The 21,704-nt window shown below is 28.3% G+C and overlaps 3 protein-coding genes across 4 annotated transcripts; all 3 read right to left on the bottom strand.

The window, feature by feature from the left end:
- Nucleotides 1-952: 952 nt before the first annotated feature.
- On the bottom strand, nt 953-3,071 carry micos10 (mitochondrial contact site and cristae organizing system subunit 10). The gene is made up of 3 exons (XM_073822743.1): nt 2,936-3,071; nt 2,424-2,471; nt 953-1,077 (listed from the first exon to the last, which is right to left on the bottom strand). Exons 1-3 carry the CDS (start codon nt 2,997-2,999, stop codon nt 953-955), a joined length of 237 nt encoding a protein of 78 aa, XP_073678844.1. The 5' UTR covers nt 3,000-3,071.
- Nucleotides 3,072-5,516: 2,445 nt separating this feature from the next.
- sike1 (suppressor of IKBKE 1) lies at nt 5,517-16,464 on the bottom strand. 2 transcript variants are annotated; one of them, XM_073823547.1, is made up of 5 exons: nt 16,100-16,464; nt 13,359-13,464; nt 13,137-13,279; nt 10,075-10,188; nt 5,517-6,223 (listed from the first exon to the last, which is right to left on the bottom strand). In XM_073823547.1, exons 1-5 carry the CDS (start codon nt 16,256-16,258, stop codon nt 6,104-6,106), a joined length of 642 nt encoding a protein of 213 aa, XP_073679648.1. In that variant the 5' UTR covers nt 16,259-16,464; the 3' UTR covers nt 5,517-6,103. The 2 variants fall into 2 exon arrangements, with proteins under 2 accessions (XP_073679648.1, XP_073679649.1); XM_073823548.1 differs by having other exon boundaries at nt 16,124-16,464.
- A 2,225-nt stretch (nt 16,465-18,689) lies between these two features.
- iyd (iodotyrosine deiodinase) lies at nt 18,690-21,698 on the bottom strand. The gene is made up of 4 exons (XM_073823776.1): nt 21,671-21,698; nt 21,342-21,501; nt 19,593-19,749; nt 18,690-19,459 (listed from the first exon to the last, which is right to left on the bottom strand). The coding sequence occupies exons 2-4, from the start codon at nt 21,377-21,379 to the stop codon at nt 19,277-19,279; spliced, it is 378 nt and encodes a 125-aa protein (XP_073679877.1). The 5' UTR covers nt 21,380-21,501; nt 21,671-21,698; the 3' UTR covers nt 18,690-19,276.
- Nucleotides 21,699-21,704: the final 6 nt, after the last annotated feature.

Raw genomic sequence — 21,704 nt, 5'->3', positions numbered from 1 at the left:
AACGGTTGTTCACTGTTCATGTTAGTTTTAGCATTAACTAATGTTAACAAACACAACTGTGATTTTAATAATGCATTAGTAAATGCTGAAATTAACATTAACTAAGATAAATAAATGCTGTAGAAGTATTAAATATAGAATATAAATTAATAAATAAATATATTTTATTTTGCCAGTTGCAAAAGCAAAATTTCTAAATGAAAATAAAAAAATGAAAATCAGTTATATAGACATTAAATATTAACCAGAAATGCTTAATATTAATACATTTCATATTTATTTTATATTAAACATTAGTATATATTTTAATATCTTTTCTATTACACATGAAGCTTTAATGACTTCAGCTGACAGACGGACTAATTGTAATTCAATCGAAATTCATTTGTTACATTTACTGAAATATATGTAGCTCTGATAACATCATCCAGATGAAGCTGTACACATTTAAATAAAAATAAAATGTACAAATAAAATTACATTTTATTCAAATTTATTTAAATGTAATTTTTTAGATAATTATTGAATTATTAAAAATTCAAATGATTAAATCTTTAATCAAAATCAAAACAGAAAATGTAAAAAAGCTAATTCAAACCTTTAAAAAAAAAACAATTTGAATAAAAAAATCTTAATGCTACTCTAACAAAGATATTTTTAATGTACATTTCATAATTTATAAAAAATATTCAGTAATACATTCATATTTAGGATAATTCTATGAGTTATAATTCTAGGAAAATTCTATCTATTCTGATATAAATGAGCCCAATTTATAAAAATAAAATAAATAAATTACTGAATATTTTTCTGAATTATTCATAAAATGTCCACACAAAATCGGTGTTCGAGTGTTAGTACTCTAGTTTTTTTTTTAATACATTTTTTTATGTGCCACAGAGACATCAACAGTTTGGTGAGATCTGACCAAGATATCATGTGATCTCTATAATCAAAACACACTAACCTTAGCAACTTTACTGTGCAGTACATAATGTGACCTCAAGTCATTCTGGCAGTTGGAATAAGCCATGCCCAGACCCAGTCCTGAACCAAACACAATGGGCCACGTCCGGCCTGCACAAACAAAATCTTCATATTAATATAGATCAAGTCTAATTGTAAACCCTGGACCACAAAACCAGACTTTTTTAGCAATAGCCAAAAATAAATTGTATGGGTCAAAATGATCGATTTTTCTTTTACGCCAAAAATCATTCGGGTGTTAAGTAAAGATTGTTCCATAAAGATATTTTGTAAATATCCTACCATAAATATATAAAAACTTTTTTTTTGTTTTTGATTAGTAATATGCATTGCTAAGAACTTCATTTGGACAACTTTCATATTTACATTTTTTTGCACCCTCAGATTCCAGATTTTCAAATATCTCAGCCAAATATTGTCATATCCTAACAAACCAAACATTAATGGAAAGCTTATGTATTCAGTATAAATCTAAATTTCAGAAAATTTATCAGGTTAACTGGACAACTTTAAAGGTGATTTTCTCAATATTTTGATTTTTTTTGCACCCTCAGATTCCAGATTTTCAAATAGTTGTATCTCGGCCAAATATTGTCATATCCTAACAAACCAAACATTAATAGAAAGCTTATTTATTCAGTATAAATCACAATTTCAGAACATGTACCAGGTTAACTGTAAATATATAAAAACTTAATTTTTGATTAGTAATATGCATTGCTAAGAACTTCATTTGGACAACTTTAAAGGCGATTTTTCCAATATTTAGATTTTTTTGCACCCTTAGACTTTAGATTTTCAAATATCTCGGCCAAATATTGTCATATCCTAACAAACCATACATTAAGGAAAAGCTTATTTATTCAGTATAAATCTCAATTTCAGAAAATTTACCAAGTTAACTGTAAATATACATCAAAACTTAATTTTGATTAGTAATATACATTGCTAAGAACTTCATTTGGACAACTTTAAAAGTGATTTTCTCAATTTGTTTTTTTTTTTTTTGCACCCTCAGATTCCAGATTTTCAAAGATCTCGGCCAAATATTGTCATATCGTAACAAACCATACATCAATGGAAAGCTTATTTATTCAGTATAAATCTCAATTTCAAAAAATTTACCAGGTTAACTGTAAACATATCAAAACTTAATTTTTGATTAGTAATATGCATTGTCAAGAACTTCATATGGACAACTTTAAAGGTGATTTTCCTAATACTTTGATTTTTTTTTTTTTTTTGCACCTTCAGATTCCAGATTTTCAAATAGTTGTATCTTGGCCAAATATTGTCATATCCTAACAAACCATACATCAATAGAAAGCTTATTTATTCAGTATAAATCTCAATTTCAGAAAATTGATCCTTATAACTGGTTTTGTGGTCCAGGATAATAAATCTGGTTTACACAAGGTATAATATAAGATACTCACGCTTGAAGAAGACAACAGAGAACACAATTCCAAGACCCAGACCGGTACCTACAAGACAAACAAACATTATATCAGAAAAAAATACCCAGCATGCCCATTGCCCAGAGCACATATTGATTGTTACTTTGAAGTACAAATTCAAAGCATACCATGGTACATGATAGCAAAACAGTCTAAAATGCTGCATAAAACATAGATTTGATATCTACAAGCCCATAGTAACTATCAGTGACATACAAAACCCTGCCTAGATTAACGTTAGTAGTAGGCGGTCCTAGTTGTAACTCACACATAGCCCTTTTATCACAAAACACAAACATATTAGTTCTCAAAGCCTAATGAGCTTTCAAAACAACATTTATAGGCGTCCTTTAAGGCGTCTAGGTAGTGAGTTCGCTGTGTTTTGAGTCAAACCAAACGCGTGAGCGCCTTATCAGTGACCTGAGTGCCCTACACGAACGTGACAATAAGCGCTCAACCAAAGCTGATTGTTAAATTAGATTCATTCCTACCGAATTTAATAGCCGAGTCTGCGAGGCAGCGGTCCCACTTTTGGCCCAGATCTTTCTCAGACATGATAACAGCGGACAGGAGCGGTAGTGTGGATGACTTTGGCTTGAAGGCTGTACGCTGTCATACTTTCCTTCCCCGGTGGTGAAGAGTGTGTACGCGCTGCGTGATGGCGACACCGGCTGGACAGGCGGAGAAATTATACAAGGTTTGCTGAGATGACTGAAATACGCCAATTAAATTTAAACTAAATTATTTTATTTCAGCTATTTGCCAAGGCACTATTTCTATTTTCGTCTAAAGGTGAAGTACAAAATCAACTAAAACCTAATATATATATATATATATATATATATATACATACACATCATATTTTTTTATTCAATGGAATTTCCATTAAACAATAATACAATACATTTTTTATTTATAAATAATAAATATCACTTTAATATCATTTCAAGTATCTCAAAGAGTTACTAAAACTTATATATATAATTCAAAATATTAACAACATTGATGTTAGTATGATACAAAGTGTATGACATATTACATCATATTTTTTTAACGGAATTTCCATTAAACAATAATACAATTAATTTTTTATTTACAAATAATAAATGTCACCTTAATATCATTTCAAGTATCTCAAAGAGTTACATTAAAATGATATAGAAATATTTGATATATCAAATAAAAATATTAAATAAAAATAAATTTAATTTTAAATAAATAAATAAATAAAAAATATAATAAAAACGATCAACAAAGTTACTAAAACTTAAAATGAAAATAGAATATATCTAATTCAAAATATTAACAACAAAATGTATGACATGATATTACATCATATTTTTTTATTTAATGGAATTTCCATTAAACAATAATACAATTTTTTTTTATTTAGAAATAATAAATATCACTTTAATATCATTTCACATTTCAAGTATCTCAAAGAGTTACATTAAAAGTGAAATAGAAATATTTTGAAAATAAAAATATAAAAAAATAATGATTTAATTAAAAAAAGTTACTAAAACTTAAAATTATATATATATATATATATATATATATATATATATATATATATATATATATATATAATTCAATAAAAAATTAACATTAAATAAAAATAATTTTAAATAAATAAAAAACAATAAAAATGACAAAACACAACAAAGTTACTAAAACTTTAAAAATTAAAATTAAAACAGAAAATATATATTGAGGATAGATGCCCAGATACAAAATATATGATGTGATATTATGATACATCATATTTTTATGTAATGGAAATTTTGCATTAAACAGTAATACAAAGAATTCCATGCATATTAATTATATAATAACAATTATTCATTTTAATTAAAATTATTCACAAATAATAAATATCACTTTAATATTGTTTCAAGTATCTCGAAAGTTGCAAATGAAATGCTAATAATTAAATTGAAACAAAATTATTTTATTTCAGCTATTTGCCAAGGCAACATTTCTATTTTCGTCTAAAGCTGAAGTATTAAAATAACTCAAATGTAATAAAAACTACATAGACATATTTTAAAATAAAATATTAAATAAAAAATACACTTTAATTTTAAATGAATTTAAAAATATAATAAAAAATGCACAACAAAGTTACAAAAAATTAAATTAAAACAGAAAATGTAAAAATAAAATCAAATTCAAAATATTAACAAATATATTGATGTGACTATGATACAAAAATGTATGACGTGATATTACATCATATTTTTATTTAATGCAATTTATCCATTAAACAATAATACAATGATTTTTTTTCAAATAATAAATATTACTTTATTATCATTTCAAATATCTAAAAAGTTACATGAAATACTGAAATTAAATTTAAACAAAATCATTTTATTTCAGCTATTTGCAAAGGAAACATTTTTATTTTTGTCTAAAGCTGAAGTACTAAAATAACTATAATGTAATAAAAAATATACAGACATATTTTAAAATAAGCTAATGAAAAATTACATTTTAAACTTTAAAATTAAAATGAAAACAGAGTATATAAAAATCTAATTCAAAATATTAACAAATATATTGATGATAGACACCCAGATACAAAATATATGACATGTTATTACATCATATTATTATTTAATTAGTTAATTAATTATTTAAACAATAATACAAAGAATTCCATGCATATTAATTATATATTAACAATTATCCATTTCAATTAACATTATTATTTATTATAGCTTTTAAAAACAAAAAACAAATAAAGGAACAGAAAATTTAATTAAATATAGAAATTAAATAGTAATAAATTAGATTTATTATTAATAAAGATTTAATAATAAAGATTTAATTAAACGTAAATCAATATAAACATTATTAAACTTGATCAAAAGCTTTATGTGTGTATTTTGTTTTACATTTAATATAAAAAATATAATATAAATATAATATTTACACATTTAGTGAAACTATCACACCATATGATGGTTTCTAGATTTTAGAAAGCTTCAAAATCGAACATTATCATACTTCATTATGATTCATCACATAAACATCACCTTTATAATAGAATATGAAAGTCAAATCACGTTTAAACTTGAATACTTCTATTTTATTTTACATACTGAGTTATACAAAATAACAACTGCGGTACATATGATTGTTTTCCTGAGATGAAAATACAACAATTTACAATAAAAAGACTGGCAAATATCGAGAGGCAATTCGAAGAGGATTCTCAGGTGTGCTCTACATGTTACACGACGAACGAGATCACCACATCAAACGCAATACTGCTGATAAATACAACTTTCTTAATGATACCACTATCTCATGCTGAGGTTAGTTTACAGGTCTGTTAATATTCTCCTTTTCATATATAATGTAACTGCTAAGACAAAAATCTAATTTCAAACAGAGCCAGAACTGATCTATAATGCACATTTGCCTTGCATCTAATATAAAAAAAAAAAAAAAAAACTGAAGAGGTTACGTCTTTCCTGACCAAAAACATTAGCATTATTAATAATAATAAACATCAGAAAGTGCATCATCAGGCAGCAGGAAGTTAAACCACCGCTAGGACAGTTCAGTTCAACGCTAGAGAACCCAACACAGATATTAATGCCAGTGGACACCAGGTCACCTGACCTACAAATATACAAACTTTTCCTCTTTTACGACTCGTGTATTTCAGGACTTTTGGCTGCCGTCTCCGCTGGGTTGGTCTCCTCTCTCTGCGGCCTCACCAAGCTGTTGCTGATGGACAACAAGCCCCTGAGCTCCTTGTTTTCAATCTGCATTAACAAAAAGATGTTACATGAACATGCAAAAACATTGTAGGTTGATAAATGAAATGATTAGTTCACTTTCAGAACAAACATTTACAGATCATTTAATCCCCAGCTTGTCTGCCTATCTTCAGTCGTAAAGAAATTTTATTTTTTGAGGAAAACATTTCTGGATTTCTCTCCATATAGTGGACTTCTATGGTTTGAACTTCCAAAATGCAGTTAAAATGCAGCTTCAAAGGGCTCTAAATGAACCCAGCTGAGGTTTTATCTAGTAAAAAGATTGGTTATTTGATTAAAAAAAAAAAACTAATAAAAAAAACTAATAAAAATTACAAAACATACAAAGTACTAAAACTTAAAATTAAAATGAAAACACAAAATATAAAAAAAAAAATCCAAGTTAAAATATTAACAAATATATTGATGAAAGACGCCCAGATACAAAATATGTGACGTAATATTACATCATATTTTTATTTAATGGAAATTTAGCATTAAACTATACAAAGAATTCCATGAATATTAATTATATATTCACAATTATCAATTTTTTTGCATTAAACTATACAAAGAATTCCATGAATATTAATTATATTAACAATTATCAATTTTTTTGCATTAAACTATACAAAGAATTCCATGAATATTAATTATATATTCACAATTATCAATTTTTTTGCATTAAACTATACAAAGAATTCCATGAATATTAATTATATATTAACAATTATCAATTTCTTTAGCATTAAACTATACAAAGAATCCCATTAATATTAATTATATATTCACAATTATCAATTTTTTTAGCATTAAACTATACAAAGAATTCCATGAATATTAATTATATATTAACAATTATCACTTTTTTAGCATTAAACTATATAAAGAATTCCATGAATATTAATTATTAACAATTATCAATTTTTTAGCATTAAACTATACAAAGAATTCCATGAATATTAATTATATTAACAATTATCAATTTTTGCATTAAACTATACACAGAATTCCATGAATATTAATTATATATTAACAATTATCAATTTTTTTGCATTAAACTATATAAAGAATTCCATGAATATTAATTATATATTCACAATTATCAATTTTTTTGCATTAAACTATACAAAGAATTCCATGAATATTAATTATATTAACAATTATCAATTTTTTTGCATTAAACTATACAAAGAATTCCATGAATATTAATTATATATTAACAATTATCAATTTTTTTGCATTAAACTATATAAAGAATTCCATGAATATTAATTATATATTCACAATTATCAATTTTTTTTGCATTAAACTATACAAAGAATTCCATGAATATTAATTATATTAACAATTATCAATTTTTTTGCATTAAACTATACAAAGAATTCCATGAATATTAATTATATATTCACAATTATCAATTTTTTTGCATTAAACTATACAAAGAATTCCATGAATATTAATTATATATTAACAATTATCAATTTCTTTAGCATTAAACTATACAAAGAATCCCATTAATATTAATTATATATTCACAATTATCAATTTTTTTAGCATTAAACTATACAAAGAATTCCATGAATATTAATTATATATTAACAATTATCACTTTTTTAGCATTAAACTATATAAAGAATTCCATGAATATTAATTATTAACAATTATCAATTTTTTAGCATTAAACTATACAAAGAATTCCATGAATATTAATTATATTAACAATTATCAATTTTTGCATTAAACTATACACAGAATTCCATGAATATTAATTATATATTAACAATTATCAATTTTTTTGCATTAAACTATATAAAGAATTCCATGAATATTAATTATATATTCACAATTATCAATTTTTTTGCATTAAACTATACAAAGAATTCCATGAATATTAATTATATTAACAATTATCAATTTTTTTGCATTAAACTATACAAAGAATTCCATGAATATTAATTATATATTAACAATTATCAATTTTTTTGCATTAAACTATATAAAGAATTCCATGAATATTAATTATATATTCACAATTATCAATTTTTTTTGCATTAAACTATACAAAGAATTCCATGAATATTAATTATATTAACAATTATCAATTTTTTTGCATTAAACTATACAAAGAATTCCATGAATATTAATTATATATTCACAATTATCAATTTTTTTGCATTAAACTATACAAAGAATTCCATGAATATTAATTATATATTAACAATTATCAATTTCTTTAGCATTAAACTATACAAAGAATCCCATTAATATTAATTATATATTCACAATTATCAATTTTTTTAGCATTAAACTATACAAAGAATTCCATGAATATTAATTATATATTAACAATGATCACTTTTTTAGCATTAAACTATATAAAGAATTCCATGAATATTAATTATTAACAATTATCAATTTTTTTAGCATTAAACTATACAAAGAATTCCATGAATATTAATTATATTAACAATTATCAATTTTTTTGCATTAAACTATACAAAGAATTCCATGAATATTAATTATATATTAACAATTATACATTTTTTAGCATTAAACTATACAAAGAATTCCATGAATATTAATTATATTAACAATTAATAAATATCACTTTAATATAATTTTAAGTATCTTGGAAGTTACAAATTACATACTGAAATGAATAAATAAAATGTATTTTATTTTTTATTAATAATAATAATTGTTACTATATTAAATAATAATACAATTATTTCATCTGCCAAGGCAACACTTCTTTTTTCATCTGAAGCTGAAGTACTAAAATAACTCAAATGTGATTAAAACTATATAGACATATTTTTAAAATAAAAATATTAAATAAAAAATCATTTTAATTTTAGATAAATAAAAAATTATACACATGACAAAACAAAACAAAGTTACTAAAACCTTACAATTAAAATTTACAAATATATACAAATAAAATCTAATTTAAAAATAATTATATTGTTGAAAAATGCAGATATACAAAATGTATGATGTGATTTTATAGGAAAAAACATGTTTAATATTTAATATGCTATTATATGTTTAATAATCTGCCATTTTAATTAATATTATTTTTTAAATAATAAATATCACATTTTACCTATCACAAGTTACAATTGGTGTTGTATGGGCTTTCAAAAAATAAACTAAATTAAATACAGAAATTACATAGTAGTAAATTAGGACAGTTCAAATTTAATTTAATTACATTAAAATATATATATATTTTTACACATTTTAAACACAAATGCTCGTCTTGTCTAACTCTGCAAGATCTAGCTCGGTTCAAGACAGTTAGGGTATGTCGAAAAACTCCCATCTCATTTTCTCCTCCAAATTTAAATTCGCCCTACATCGGTGTTTTACCTGTTTTTGCTCGTTCACTTTGTAAACACTGGGCTGGTACTTCTGCAGCGATGCAGGATGATTTTGATGCTGGAGGAGAAAATTAGATGGGAGTTTTTCAACATACCCTAAATGAACCAGAGTGCACAGAGTATGCATGTGCATTGCAGAGCTAGACAAGATGAGCATTTGTGTTTAAAAAGTGTATTAATTGTAATTTTTTTTTTTTTTTTAGAAAATTACTGATAGTTTCGCTAGATAAGACACTTCTTCCTCAGCTGGGATCGTTTAGAGCTCTTTGAAGCTGCATTTAAACTGCGTTTTGGAAGTTCAAACTCGTGGACACCATAGAAGTCCACTATATGGAGAGAAATCCTAAAAAAACAATTTCTCTACGGCTAAAGAAAGAAAGACATGAACATCTTGGATGACAAGGGGGTGAGTAAATGATCTGTAAAGTTTTGTTCTGGAAGTGAACTAATCCTTCAAAACAAAGCCATTACTTCAAGCTGTGCCAGTCGCTCTTTCACAGAGCAGAAACGCTGGTCATCCATCTGCACAGCTTGACGCATTACTTGACCCATTTCACAGATGCGCTCCAACTGGCTTTGAACCTCCTGGAAAAAAAGAAGGCTTATTTTAGATTTTATTCTGACATTCTGAAGGTACTATTAGAATAATTTAAAAAAAAACAGATGCAGTCAGAATGAGCGTCTAAACAGCTGATAAAAACATCACAATAATTTACAAGTAATCCACATCACTCCAGTCTTGTGAAGAGAAAAGCTATGAATTTCATTAAGATGTTTTTAACTTCAAACTTTGCTTCTGGCTTAAAAAAACCCTGAGTCCTCTATTGATAATAATGCTTTCTCCAGTAAAAAAAAAAAAAACTAATCTCGTCTGAATCAGAAGAGAGATATGCAGAGATCAAGCACCGTTTACTAGTGAAAACAGTTCTAAACAAGTATGTTGGTGGATTTTGATGTACAGGGACAGCAGGGGATAGACCAGGGTTTTTTACAGATACTGTAAAATTAAATTCCAGGACTTTTAAGGACGTTTTAAGCACTACTTTTTGGTTTTTCAATCAGAGATCTCACTTATCAAACAAAGTATTATTTTTCAAATTCTGAAAAGAGATAAACTGTCCTATAATAAAGGGCAAAAACACCAAAAATAAATCTTAAATAACAAAAACAAAAAAACAAGGGCAACGGTTTGATTTTGACACTGGTGGGGATTTCTATTTGTGTATACTTTCTTCTTTGTTTTGTTTTTAATGATTTCATCCGCTCCGAAGTCCCGATCTGAATCAAATGATTTGTGAACCTGAACCAAAGTCCTGATCTGAATCAAATGATTGATGAACCTGCATGGAAGTCCTGATCTTAATCAAATGATTTGCGAACGTGCTCTGAAGTCCCAATCTGAATAAAAAAATTTGCGAACCCGCACCGAAGTCCCGATCTGAATCAAATGATTTGCAAAACCGCACCAAAGCCCCGATCTGAATTAAATGATTTGCAAACCGGCACCAAAGCCCTGATCTGAATAAAATGATTCATGAACCTGCACCGAAGTCCAGATCTGAATCATATGTTTGTGAACCTGGACCGAAGTCTTGATCTGAATCCAAAAATTTGCAAACCCACACAGAAGTCCCGATCTGAATCCAAAAATTTGTGAACCCGCACTGAAGTCCCGATCTAAATCAAATGATTCATGAACCTGGACCGAAGTCTTGATCTGAATCCAAAAATTTGCAAACCCACACAGAAGTCCCGATCTGAATCAAAAAATTTGCGAACCCACACCAAAGTCCCGATCTGAATCAAATTATTTGCAAAACCGCACCAAAGCCCCGATCTGAATTAAATGATTCATGAACCTGCACCGAAGTCCAGATCTGAATCATATGTTTGTGAACCCGCTCCAAAGTCCCGATCTGAATCAAATGTTTGCGAACCTGGACCGAAGTCTTGATCTGAATCCAAAAATTTGCAAACCCACACAGAAGTCCCGATCTGAATCAAAAAATTTGTGAACCCGCACTGAAGTCCCGATCTGAATCAAATGATTCATGAACCTGCAACAGAGTCCTGATCTGAATCAAATGTTTGTGAACCCACTCCAAAGTCCTGATCTAAATCAAATGATTTGTGAACCCGCACCGAAGCCCCAATTTGAATCAAATGATTTGTGAACCCACACTGAAGCCCTAATTTGAATTAAATGATTTGTGAACCCGGACTGAAGCCCCAATCTTAATCAAATGATTTGTGAACAGGCACCGAAGCCTCGATCTGAATCAAATGATTTGTGAACCCGCACCGAAGTCCTGATCTGAATCCAATGATTTTTGAACCCGCTCCAAAGTCCCGACCTGAATCAAATGATTTGTGAACCTGCTCCAAAGTCCCAATCTAAATCAAATGATTTGTGAACACACACCAAAGTCCTGATCTGAATCAAATGATTTGTGATCTGCGAACTGAATTTCCGATCTAAATAAAATCGTTCATGGTCTGTGCACCAAAGTCCCGATCTGAAACAAATGATTTGTGAACCGGCACCGAAGCCTCGATCTGAATCAAATGTTTTGTGAACCTGCTCCTAAGTCCTGTTCTGAATCAAGAAAATTGTGAACCCGCACTGAAGTCCCGTTCTGAATCAAATGATTTGCAAACCCGCACTGAAGTCCCGTTCTGAATCAAATGATTTGTGAACTCTGACCGAAGTCCTGATCGGAATCAAATGATTCACAAACCAAAGATTTGTGAACTATCACTTCAGATCAGGACTCGGAGAACGGAATGCAAATCATTAATTGATCTGTTTTCAACTAGTGAATCGCTTGAAATAAATGATCAATACTGTTCCAGCGTAAATGATTTACTCAATTGATTCGGTTCATCTGTTCCTCTTTTCGCATCTTCAGCCAGGTTTACACTAAATTGTCAGTACTACTACTGGCTTAGCTTGCTAGTTTTATGACATTAACTGAAATAAGCTAAAGTATGATGTTTTTTTAACTGCATTACAATTTGTGCTTATTGAAAAAAATTAAACACTTATTTCATAGATAAACTGACTTTCAATAATTCAAGTACCTTTTCAGAAATATTGCTATTTTCAAAGATTTTCCAGGCCTTACATGTAAAAAATAGTCAAATTTAAGTACTTCAAGCACCTTAAACGAACCCTGATGGACTTTTTACTGGAGGAAGCATTATTATGGAATATAGATTTAGCCAAAAAAAAAAAAAAACACCTAAATGATGGATTTGTTTCTTACAAACACACAGCTTTTCACTTGACAAGACGTTCATTAAAAGACTTGGGGGGTATGAATTATTGTGATGTTTTTATAAGCTGTTTAGACTCTCATTCTGATGGCACCCATTCACTGCAGAGGATCCATTAGTGAGCAAGATGCTAAATTTCTCTGAATCTGCTCCTATGAAGCAACAAACTCTACATTGTGGATGGCCTGCGGGAATACATTTTCAGCAAAATCTCATTTTTGGGTGGACTATTCTTTAAAAAAACAAAGATTTGGCACCTTGGCATGATCCTGGTGAAGGCTGAGCACAGGTTTGGTATCAATCTCTTTCTTTTCCATCATTAGCTGAAGCATCTGTTTTCGGTATCGGCCCATGATCAGCTCTAAAGCGTACTGGTGCTCCTCCAGAGAGAGCCAGAGCTCTGTGAACAGCACAAAGAGTTGAATCAGGGATTCACTTTAAAAATGCAAGACACTTTGAAAAAGCCTGTGGCGTCTTGCCTCTGTTCTCCTGTTGGAGGTCTTTGATTTGGGTGTTCTCCTGGGTCAGCAGGACATGAGGTTTGTATCTGGACTGCTCCTGATACTCTGTGCTTTCCTCCATGTACTAAACACAGGAAAAAGAGACATTCATTTTAGGTAGTTTTTGGTGTTTCTTTATTAATTAGTTAGCTCACCAAGCCTGCATTTATTTAATCCAAAGTACAGCAAAACCGTATTTTTACTATTTAAAATAACTGTTTTCTACTTTAAATATATTTTAAAATGTAATTTATTCCTTTGACCAAAGCTGACTTTTCAGCATCATTACTCCAGTCTTCACTGTCACATGATTCTTCAGAAATCATTCTAATATGCTGATTTAAGAAATCTTAATGAAATATTTAGGGGCCAAGCACCGAAGGTTCAAAAATCGTAAGGTTTAGTTTTTTCGCTATTCTCAATTGTTCGTAAAACCTACTTTTTCGAACTTGTCCTAGGCCGTTGCACTGATTGTCCCAAAAATTGATCCAGGTCATCTGCAGACCATGCTGGCAAAAAGTTATGGAATTCAAGTCGATTCTACGAAAAGCGTGCAAAAATCAATGTGAGGCTATATCTCCGTAACAGTTTGGCATATTGACACCAAACTTGGTGTGTGTTATAACAAGCATGACCTGAGGCCACCTGCAGTGTTTCGGTGCAGTGCCCCCTAGTGGTCAGGAGATACGAAAAATGCTATTTTTCTTTATAACGTCTGAATGATTTGTTGAAAAATCACAAAACTGGTCTCTTTAGATTCGGTGTGTCATACCGAGTCAAACCATATCCAATTATCCCATGTCAGACATTTTGGGTGTCGCCCATTTTGAATTTAGCTTTAAAATGCTGTATCTTGAGAAAGGATTTGCATATCGTTTCGACATTAATTACAAAAATGTCCGGCACCATACCCTGAATGTACAAAAAATGTGTATAATGAAATTTCGAAAAATGCTAATAACTTTTGCGTACATTAGCCTATTGAAATAAAACAGATTTTGATAAGATTCCTTCGGTCAGGCCGAGAACATTGATACCAATTATGCTAAAATTGGCCTAACTTCCTGTTCGCTATTTTGACTAATTTTTCGAACTCCTCCTAGAACGTTAGTCGGATTTTCACCAAATTTGACTCGGATCATCTTCAGACCATGCTGACAAAAAGTTATGGATTTCTTGTCGATATTCGAAACCGTTTTCAATTAACGCATCAACGAATTTGCTGAAAAGATGCCAAAGCGCATCTGAAGCTGTATCTCTGCAAAGCTTTGAGATATTTGCACCAAATTTTGTATGTGGCATTACCACCTCACACTGATTACACCACATCAATTTGGTAACAGTGCCACCTATTGGTCAAGAGTAATAAACCATTCATCAACTATCAATAATAAAATGGACAAAAATGCTAATAACTGTAGATAGCATTAGCCTATTGTAATGATTGTAATTCCTTGGGTCATGCTGACAACATAGATACCAAATATGACACAGTTGGTCAATCTTCATGTCCGCCATTTTGGTTTATGTTCAAAACATACTATTTCAAACTCCTCCTATACCGTTCGTCCAATTTTCACCAAATTCGAGACAAATCATCTTCAGACTGTGCTGACAAAAAGTTATGGATTTCATGTTGATAGATGAAACCGTTTTCGTACAGCGCCTACAAATTTTAGGCTTGATGCCAAAATGACTCTGAGGCTTTATCTCTCCAAAGCTTTAACATAATGACACCAAACTTTGCGTGTGCCTTTGTCACCTCACACTAAACACACCACATTGTTTTGATAAAAGCGCAACCTGTTGGTCAAACGTAACAAGCCATTAAATCATGTCAATAGGCGTTCTACATTATTTTTCTGTCGTTTTCTGTCATCTTAAAATGGCTTCCTTTCACTCGTTGCAGTTGGTCTTGTGTTCCATGCCATCCTTAGCTCCTCATTTTCCCTTTGAATGCTTGGCCCCGTAATTGCTATATTTATTATTACTATTATCATCATCAATATTTAAAACAGTTCAATAAAAGCTTCAGTACAAATATATATATATATATTTATATTGCACTGTATCCCAAGCTTTTATCCATAAGTTAAGACCTCTTCAAGTTTGCACTGCAAAAAAAAAGTTTTTACTAAAATTGTTGTTTTTCCATTATAAATATTTGTAAAAAAAAATCAAGATGCACTTACATGAGAAAAAAAATTACATAAAATTTAAAACATAAGAACGTAAGTCATGTTTTCAAACAATGTTATCAAAATGATGTTAATTTTTGTGCAAAACAAGAAAAATAGATGCTAGTCAAAGGTCAATGGAGTAAGAAAAATCATGCTATTTTCCCTTCATAACAAACATTTGGTCTTGTTTTAAGCATAAACTTTATCTTTTTTCCCCTTTTCAAGTGAATGTATGTTGATTTAGAAATGTTTATATATTTGTACAGGAAAACAAGACAACAATACTAAGTTAAAACAATCTTTTTTGCAGTGTAGTGTCTTGATCAAAGGCAAAACAGTGACAATCTTAAAAGTAACTCCCTCCCGACCTACAACCTTTGGTTCGTCATTTTAAACCCACATGCTGTACACAACAATAAAAGGCTGATATTGTGTAATTCACATGCAGTAACATGCACACAACTGTAATATGTCCCATGCATGATCTTAGAGGTCATATGTGTGCTCTGTAGGTAGTCAGTAAGAGATTTCATATCATGCCTTGTCAGGAAGAGTGTTTCCGACCTCCTTCATGCTGTGGATCTTCTGGCTGAGGACGCTTGACTGATCGATGAGGCTCTCCGCGGCCGTGTCGTGCTCCTTCAGCCGCTCCAGCAGCGTCCGCGCGTCGCCCAAAACCTTCTCCAGCGAGCACGACATCTCCGCCGGCTTCAGTTCACTTAGGCACCGCCACAGACACACTCAAACTACACCGCTGCTCTTACCGAGCCTGATGCATAACAGTCGAAGAAGAACAATGTTGAGATATATTACATACTTACTTCCTTACATCGATCACTGAACGCAAACCTAGTAAGATAATCGATTAAGGAAAGCTGTCAACTAAGTAAACGAACTTCCTGGAACGTTACTATTCAACGTCAAATACGTCAACTCTGTTGAATTCCTTACGTACAGGGAATGCATTTTCAAAATAAAAGCTTTTGGCTAAAATAAATGAAAATAAAAATGCTTTATTTTTTAGTTTTTTTTTTTAAATAGAAATTAGATGTTATATATTTAAACAAAATTTTATTATATTATTATATAAAAAAATCTTTTTAAAAATACATATTAGATGTTATATATTTAATCATTTTTATTATATGATTATATAATATTTTAGCGGCTATAAAATTCACTTTATCCTACAAATAGCTTACACAAGTTGTCTTTGCATAATAATGTGGGATAGAAGAAATACTCAAGTCTAGTTAACATCTAACAAATGGCATTTTTCGCCTTTATTTTTAAAATAAAAGCCCCATTTGAAAAAATAAAATACTCGATTTTTATTTTTTATTTTATTTATTATCATTATTATTATTATTTTACAAATTAGTGTTATACTTGTTAAATATTTTTATATTATTATTTAAAAATATATATTTTAGCAGCTTTAAAAATTCATATTTTGACATGTTCACAATTTTCTGTTTAAGTATCCTACACAATTTGGTTCTGCATGATAATATGGAATAGAAGTCTAAAGTCATAAAGTTCTATCTATCTACAAAGTCTAAAGTTAACATCTAACAAATGGCACACTTCACCTTTATTTTCAAAATAAAAGCCCGTTTGGACAAATAAAATACTTGTTTTTTTTGTTTGTTTTTTGTTTTTTATTATTATTATTTTACAAAATGGTGTTATAGTTGTTAAATATTTTTATGATTTTTTTTTATAAAATATTATTTTAGCAGCTTTAAAATTCATATATTGACATGTTCACACTTTTCTGTTGAATTATCCTACAGTTTATACAATTTGTTTCTGCATAATAACATGGGATAGAAGAAAGTCTCAAGTCTAGTTAACATCTAACAAATGGCACACTATACCTTTATTTTTAAAATAAAAGCCATATTTGGATCAATAAAATACTCGATTTTTAATATTTATTAATTTATTATTATTATTTTGCAAATTAGGTTTTGTTAAATATTTTTATGATATTATTATATAAAAAATATATTATTTTAGCATATTTAAAAAAAATAAAAATAAAAAAATAATAAAAATTAGGTGTTGTATTTCAAAAATATTTGTATTATATTATTATGTAACATTTTTATTATATTACATAATATTTTGTGTATAAATAAATATATAAATTCACATATTGACTTGTTTTGACATAATAACATGGGATGGAAGAAAGACTAAAGGAAGTCTAAAGTCTAGTTAAAATCTAACAAATGACACACGTCACCTTTATTTTCAAAATAAAAGCCACGTTAAATAAAGTACTCAAAGTCCTGTAAAGGAGATGTTTACTTGTTTGTATGTATTTAATGTTATTTAGTGAATTCTAATGTCATAAATTCCTGAAATAGAAAAAAAATACTAGAATTTCTTGAATACTAATTTTTTAAATTTTATTTTTAATTGTTTTATTTTACTTTATAATATTTCTAAAATATTTTATTATATTATTGTGCCACATTTTTTATATTATATAATATTTTAGCGGCTTTAAAAATTCACACATTGACACATATTTCTGTTAAATTATACTATAAATAGCTTAATAAAAAGTTTTCAAAATAAAAGCTATTTGGATAAATAAAATACTAGATTTTTATTTATTTATTTATTTTTATTATTTTACAAATAAGTGTTATATTTGTTCAATATTTTATTATATTATTATAATACAAAATTGTATTTTAGCAGCTTTAAAATTCACAAATTGACATATTTACACTTCTGTTGAATTAGCCTATGAATAGTTTACACAATTTGTTTCTGCATGATAATATGGGATAGAAGAAAGTTTAAAGTCTAGTTAACATCTAACAAATGGCACACTTCACTTTTTTCAAAATAAAAGCCCTGTAAAAAAAAATAGTACTCAAAGTCCTGTGAAAGAGACGTTTTCTTGTTTGTAGGTCTTTATTGTTATTAAGTGAATTCTAAAGTCATAAATTCTTAAAATAGGAAGAAAAAAAATGGAATTTCTGAAATACTCAATTTTCAATTTTATTTTTAAATAAAAATTAGATTATAAATTAGTATATTTCGAAAATATTTTTATTATATTATTGGCACGGTTGTATATGGCTCAGGAAGGCAATGGAAACAGAAGGCATAATCCAATATGAATTTAATGAAGACGGATAAGGAATGACAGGGAAATCACAACGTAAAGTAACTGTGAACAGACAAATCAGGACTGAACAGAAAGGAGTATAAATAGTGGAGCAAATTGAGGAACCTAATCAAAGAGAACAGAAACAGGTGTGGGGCTAATTAAACTAAAGAACAGGAAACAGACCATATAAGGAGACACAGGAACTAAGGCAGGGGGGAAAACACGGAACATGGATGTGACAATTATATTAATATATAACATTTTTATTATATTATTATATAATATTTTTGCTGCTTTTTTTTATTAACCATTGGTCTGGTCTTCCATAGTAGCATATATTTATTACAAATATAGCACCTCAATCCAATGGTAAAAATAAAAAAAATATGGTTTCTATATATTTGTATAAAAGCCATGCAAAATATAAAACTGTGTCCTTATGTAAACTATTACTGTAACATCCCTTCATGGTAAGGTTTAATAAAAATAAAGATGAGAACATTGGTCTAATTTGAACCCATTCAAAACTGGTCTGTAAATTGGTCTTTTTATGGCAATAGATTTGTTTTTAGCAGCTGATAATGTCACACAGACACCATTATCTCATTTAAGTCCTTGCGTTTGAGGTCAGGCACTTTGGCGTCAGACGCAGGGTAGCCAACAGGAAGCAGAATTAGAAGCTTCTCATTGGCTGGTCGCTGGAGGAGGGACCTGAGCTGTGGGCCGCAGTTCAAAGGAGTGGTTGTCACGGTAACCAGCCCAACATTCTAACACAAAGAAATATAAACAATGCAGAGAACAATCGCAATATTAGGTGTCATTCAAATCAAAGATCCACAATTTTTTTTTTTTAAATAAATGTTTAAAAAGTGTTTTTGAAATCGCTTTTTTGTGTCTGACCTGCAGAGCAGCCAGCAGAATGCCACAGGAAATGGACACACTGATTTCATTGTAATAGTGAGTTCTTTTCTTGCCGTTGGGGAGAGCTCCATAAGTCTGCTTAAACACTAGAATCAGATACGGAGCCACATCCAAATACTCCTTCACCCAGTTTGTCCTGTCAAAGAGACGTTTACTTGTTTGTAGGTCTTTATTGTTATTTAGTGAATTCTAAAAATGCACAAATTTTAATATTTTTAAAATAAAATTAGATGTTACATTTCTAAAATATTTGTATTATATTATTATATATTATTTTAGCAACTTTCAAATTCAAATATAATGCGTTTACACTTTTCTGTTGAATTATTCTAAAAATAGCTTACACTAGTTGTCTAAAATGTAATAAAATGGGATAGAAGAAAGTCTAAAGTCACCTTTATTTTCAAAATAAAGGCTGCATTAAAATAATAATAAAGTACTTTAAGTTCTGTGAGAGATGTTTACTTGTTTGTAGGTCTTTACTGTTATTTAGTGAATTCTAAAGTCATAAATTCTTAATAATAATAGAATAGAATTATAGTAGAACTAATACAGAAGACACTGACCACAAGGGGGCTCTAGTAACACAGCGATACGAATTTATTAAAATGTAATAATAATAATTATCATATGTATAATTTATATTTATCTGTATAAATATAATATATATATATATATATATATATATATATATATATTATATAATTATTATATATATATAATTATTATTGTAATACTAGAATAAACATAATTATTATTATTATTAATAATAATAATTATCATATGTATAATTTATATTTATCTGTATAAATATAATATATATATATATATATATATATATATATTATTATATATATATAATTATTATTGTAATACTAGAATAAACATAATTATTATTATTATTATTATTAATAATAATAATCAAAATATAATTTTACTGTTATTATTAACTGTCATTGCTGTTATTGTTATTATATTAGAGTGTATCATATTATAAATATTATTTTATACATAATATTATTAAATGATTGTGTATTCTATTTGACTAATATCATATTTAATTATAATAATAATACATTCTTATTTATGTAAGTATTATTTAATTTTATAATTATTATAGTATTATAAATATTACTATTTCAAAAAAGTTTACATTAAAATATATTGTATTTATATTATTATATTATGTTTGTTATATAGTATAATAATAATAATAACAATAATAATACCATATTTCAGCTATTATTATTGCTATTATATTACAGTGTGTCATATTATAAATATACTATACTATTACTATAATAATTATAAAGCATCATAGTAAGCATATTATGGTTATTATTATTGTTATAATATTACAGTGTATCTTCATATAAATATTATTTTTATATATAATATTATTAAGTGATTGTGAATCCTATTTGACTAATAATATCATATTTAATAATAATAATACATTATTATTAATTATTATTATTGACATCTGTATGAAACAGTTTTATTTAGTAAAAAAAAAATGGAAAAAAATTAACCACAAGGGGGCACTAATATTATAACTAAATGTATTATAGTCAACACATTATTATAATGTCTGTAATTGTTCAATTAAAATTTGAATACATAATGCTAGTAAATAAACCTAATAAATATTATGCATAATTATACATTATGCTATTATATTATTATTCACATTATACATTATGCAGTCTCTTGTCTATTTAAACTCACCTCAGCTTCCTCAGGTCATGGACCCACTTGTCTCCCATCCTTTGCTTGTAGTTGATCTCCTCCTCCTCCTCAACGATCTCTCTGATCTTGTGTTTGACGTCTGCATCAGACACCACCACAAACGTCCAGGGCTCAGTGTGAGCTCCACTAGGTGCAGTGCCTTACACACACACACACACACACGCACGCACGCACGCACACACACACACACACACACACACAGGTTTGGTTTTGAATTGTTTTGTCTTTTGAGCTGAATAGGGATTTGCCACCTCTGCCAAATCAACAAACTGGCCTAAAGTCAATTTCAACCCTGGTGATTGCAATACCTGCAGTGCGTATGACGTTGTCAATCACTTCTTT

The sequence above is a fragment of the Garra rufa genome, chromosome 18, assembly GCF_049309525.1.
Source record: "Garra rufa chromosome 18, GarRuf1.0, whole genome shotgun sequence".
Taxonomy (NCBI): domain Eukaryota; kingdom Metazoa; phylum Chordata; class Actinopteri; order Cypriniformes; family Cyprinidae; genus Garra; species Garra rufa.
Note: the sequence above shows the minus strand (reverse complement) of the source record. Positions and strands in the feature narration are given on the sequence as shown.

Coding starts and splice junctions, on each gene's coding strand:
- micos10 (XM_073822743.1), bottom strand. CDS start 2,999: ATGTCTGAGAAAGATCTGGGCCAAAAGTGGGACCGCTGCCTCGCAGAC. Junction 2,472..2,935: donor AGACTCGGCTATTAAATTCG/GTAGGAATGAAT, acceptor TTTGTCTTGTAG/GTACCGGTCTGGGTCTTGGA. Junction 1,078..2,423: donor CTCTGTTGTCTTCTTCAAGC/GTGAGTATCTTA, acceptor TTGTTTGTGCAG/GCCGGACGTGGCCCATTGTG.
- sike1 (XM_073823547.1), bottom strand. CDS start 16,258: ATGTCGTGCTCGCTGGAGAAGGTTTTGGGCGACGCGCGGACGCTGCTG. Junction 10,189..13,136: donor TTCACCAGGATCATGCCAAG/GTGCCAAATCTT, acceptor CTTTTTTTCCAG/GAGGTTCAAAGCCAGTTGGA. Junction 6,224..10,074: donor AGCGACTGGCACAGCTTGAA/GTAATGGCTTTG, acceptor TTGTTAATGCAG/ATTGAAAACAAGGAGCTCAG.
- iyd (XM_073823776.1), bottom strand. CDS start 21,379: ATGGGAGACAAGTGGGTCCATGACCTGAGGAAGCTGAG. Junction 19,750..21,341: donor CATGACCTGAGGAAGCTGAG/GTGAGTTTAAAT, acceptor TCTCTTTGACAG/GACAAACTGGGTGAAGGAGT. Junction 19,460..19,592: donor TTCTGCTGGCTGCTCTGCAG/GTCAGACACAAA, acceptor TCTTTGTGTTAG/AATGTTGGGCTGGTTACCGT.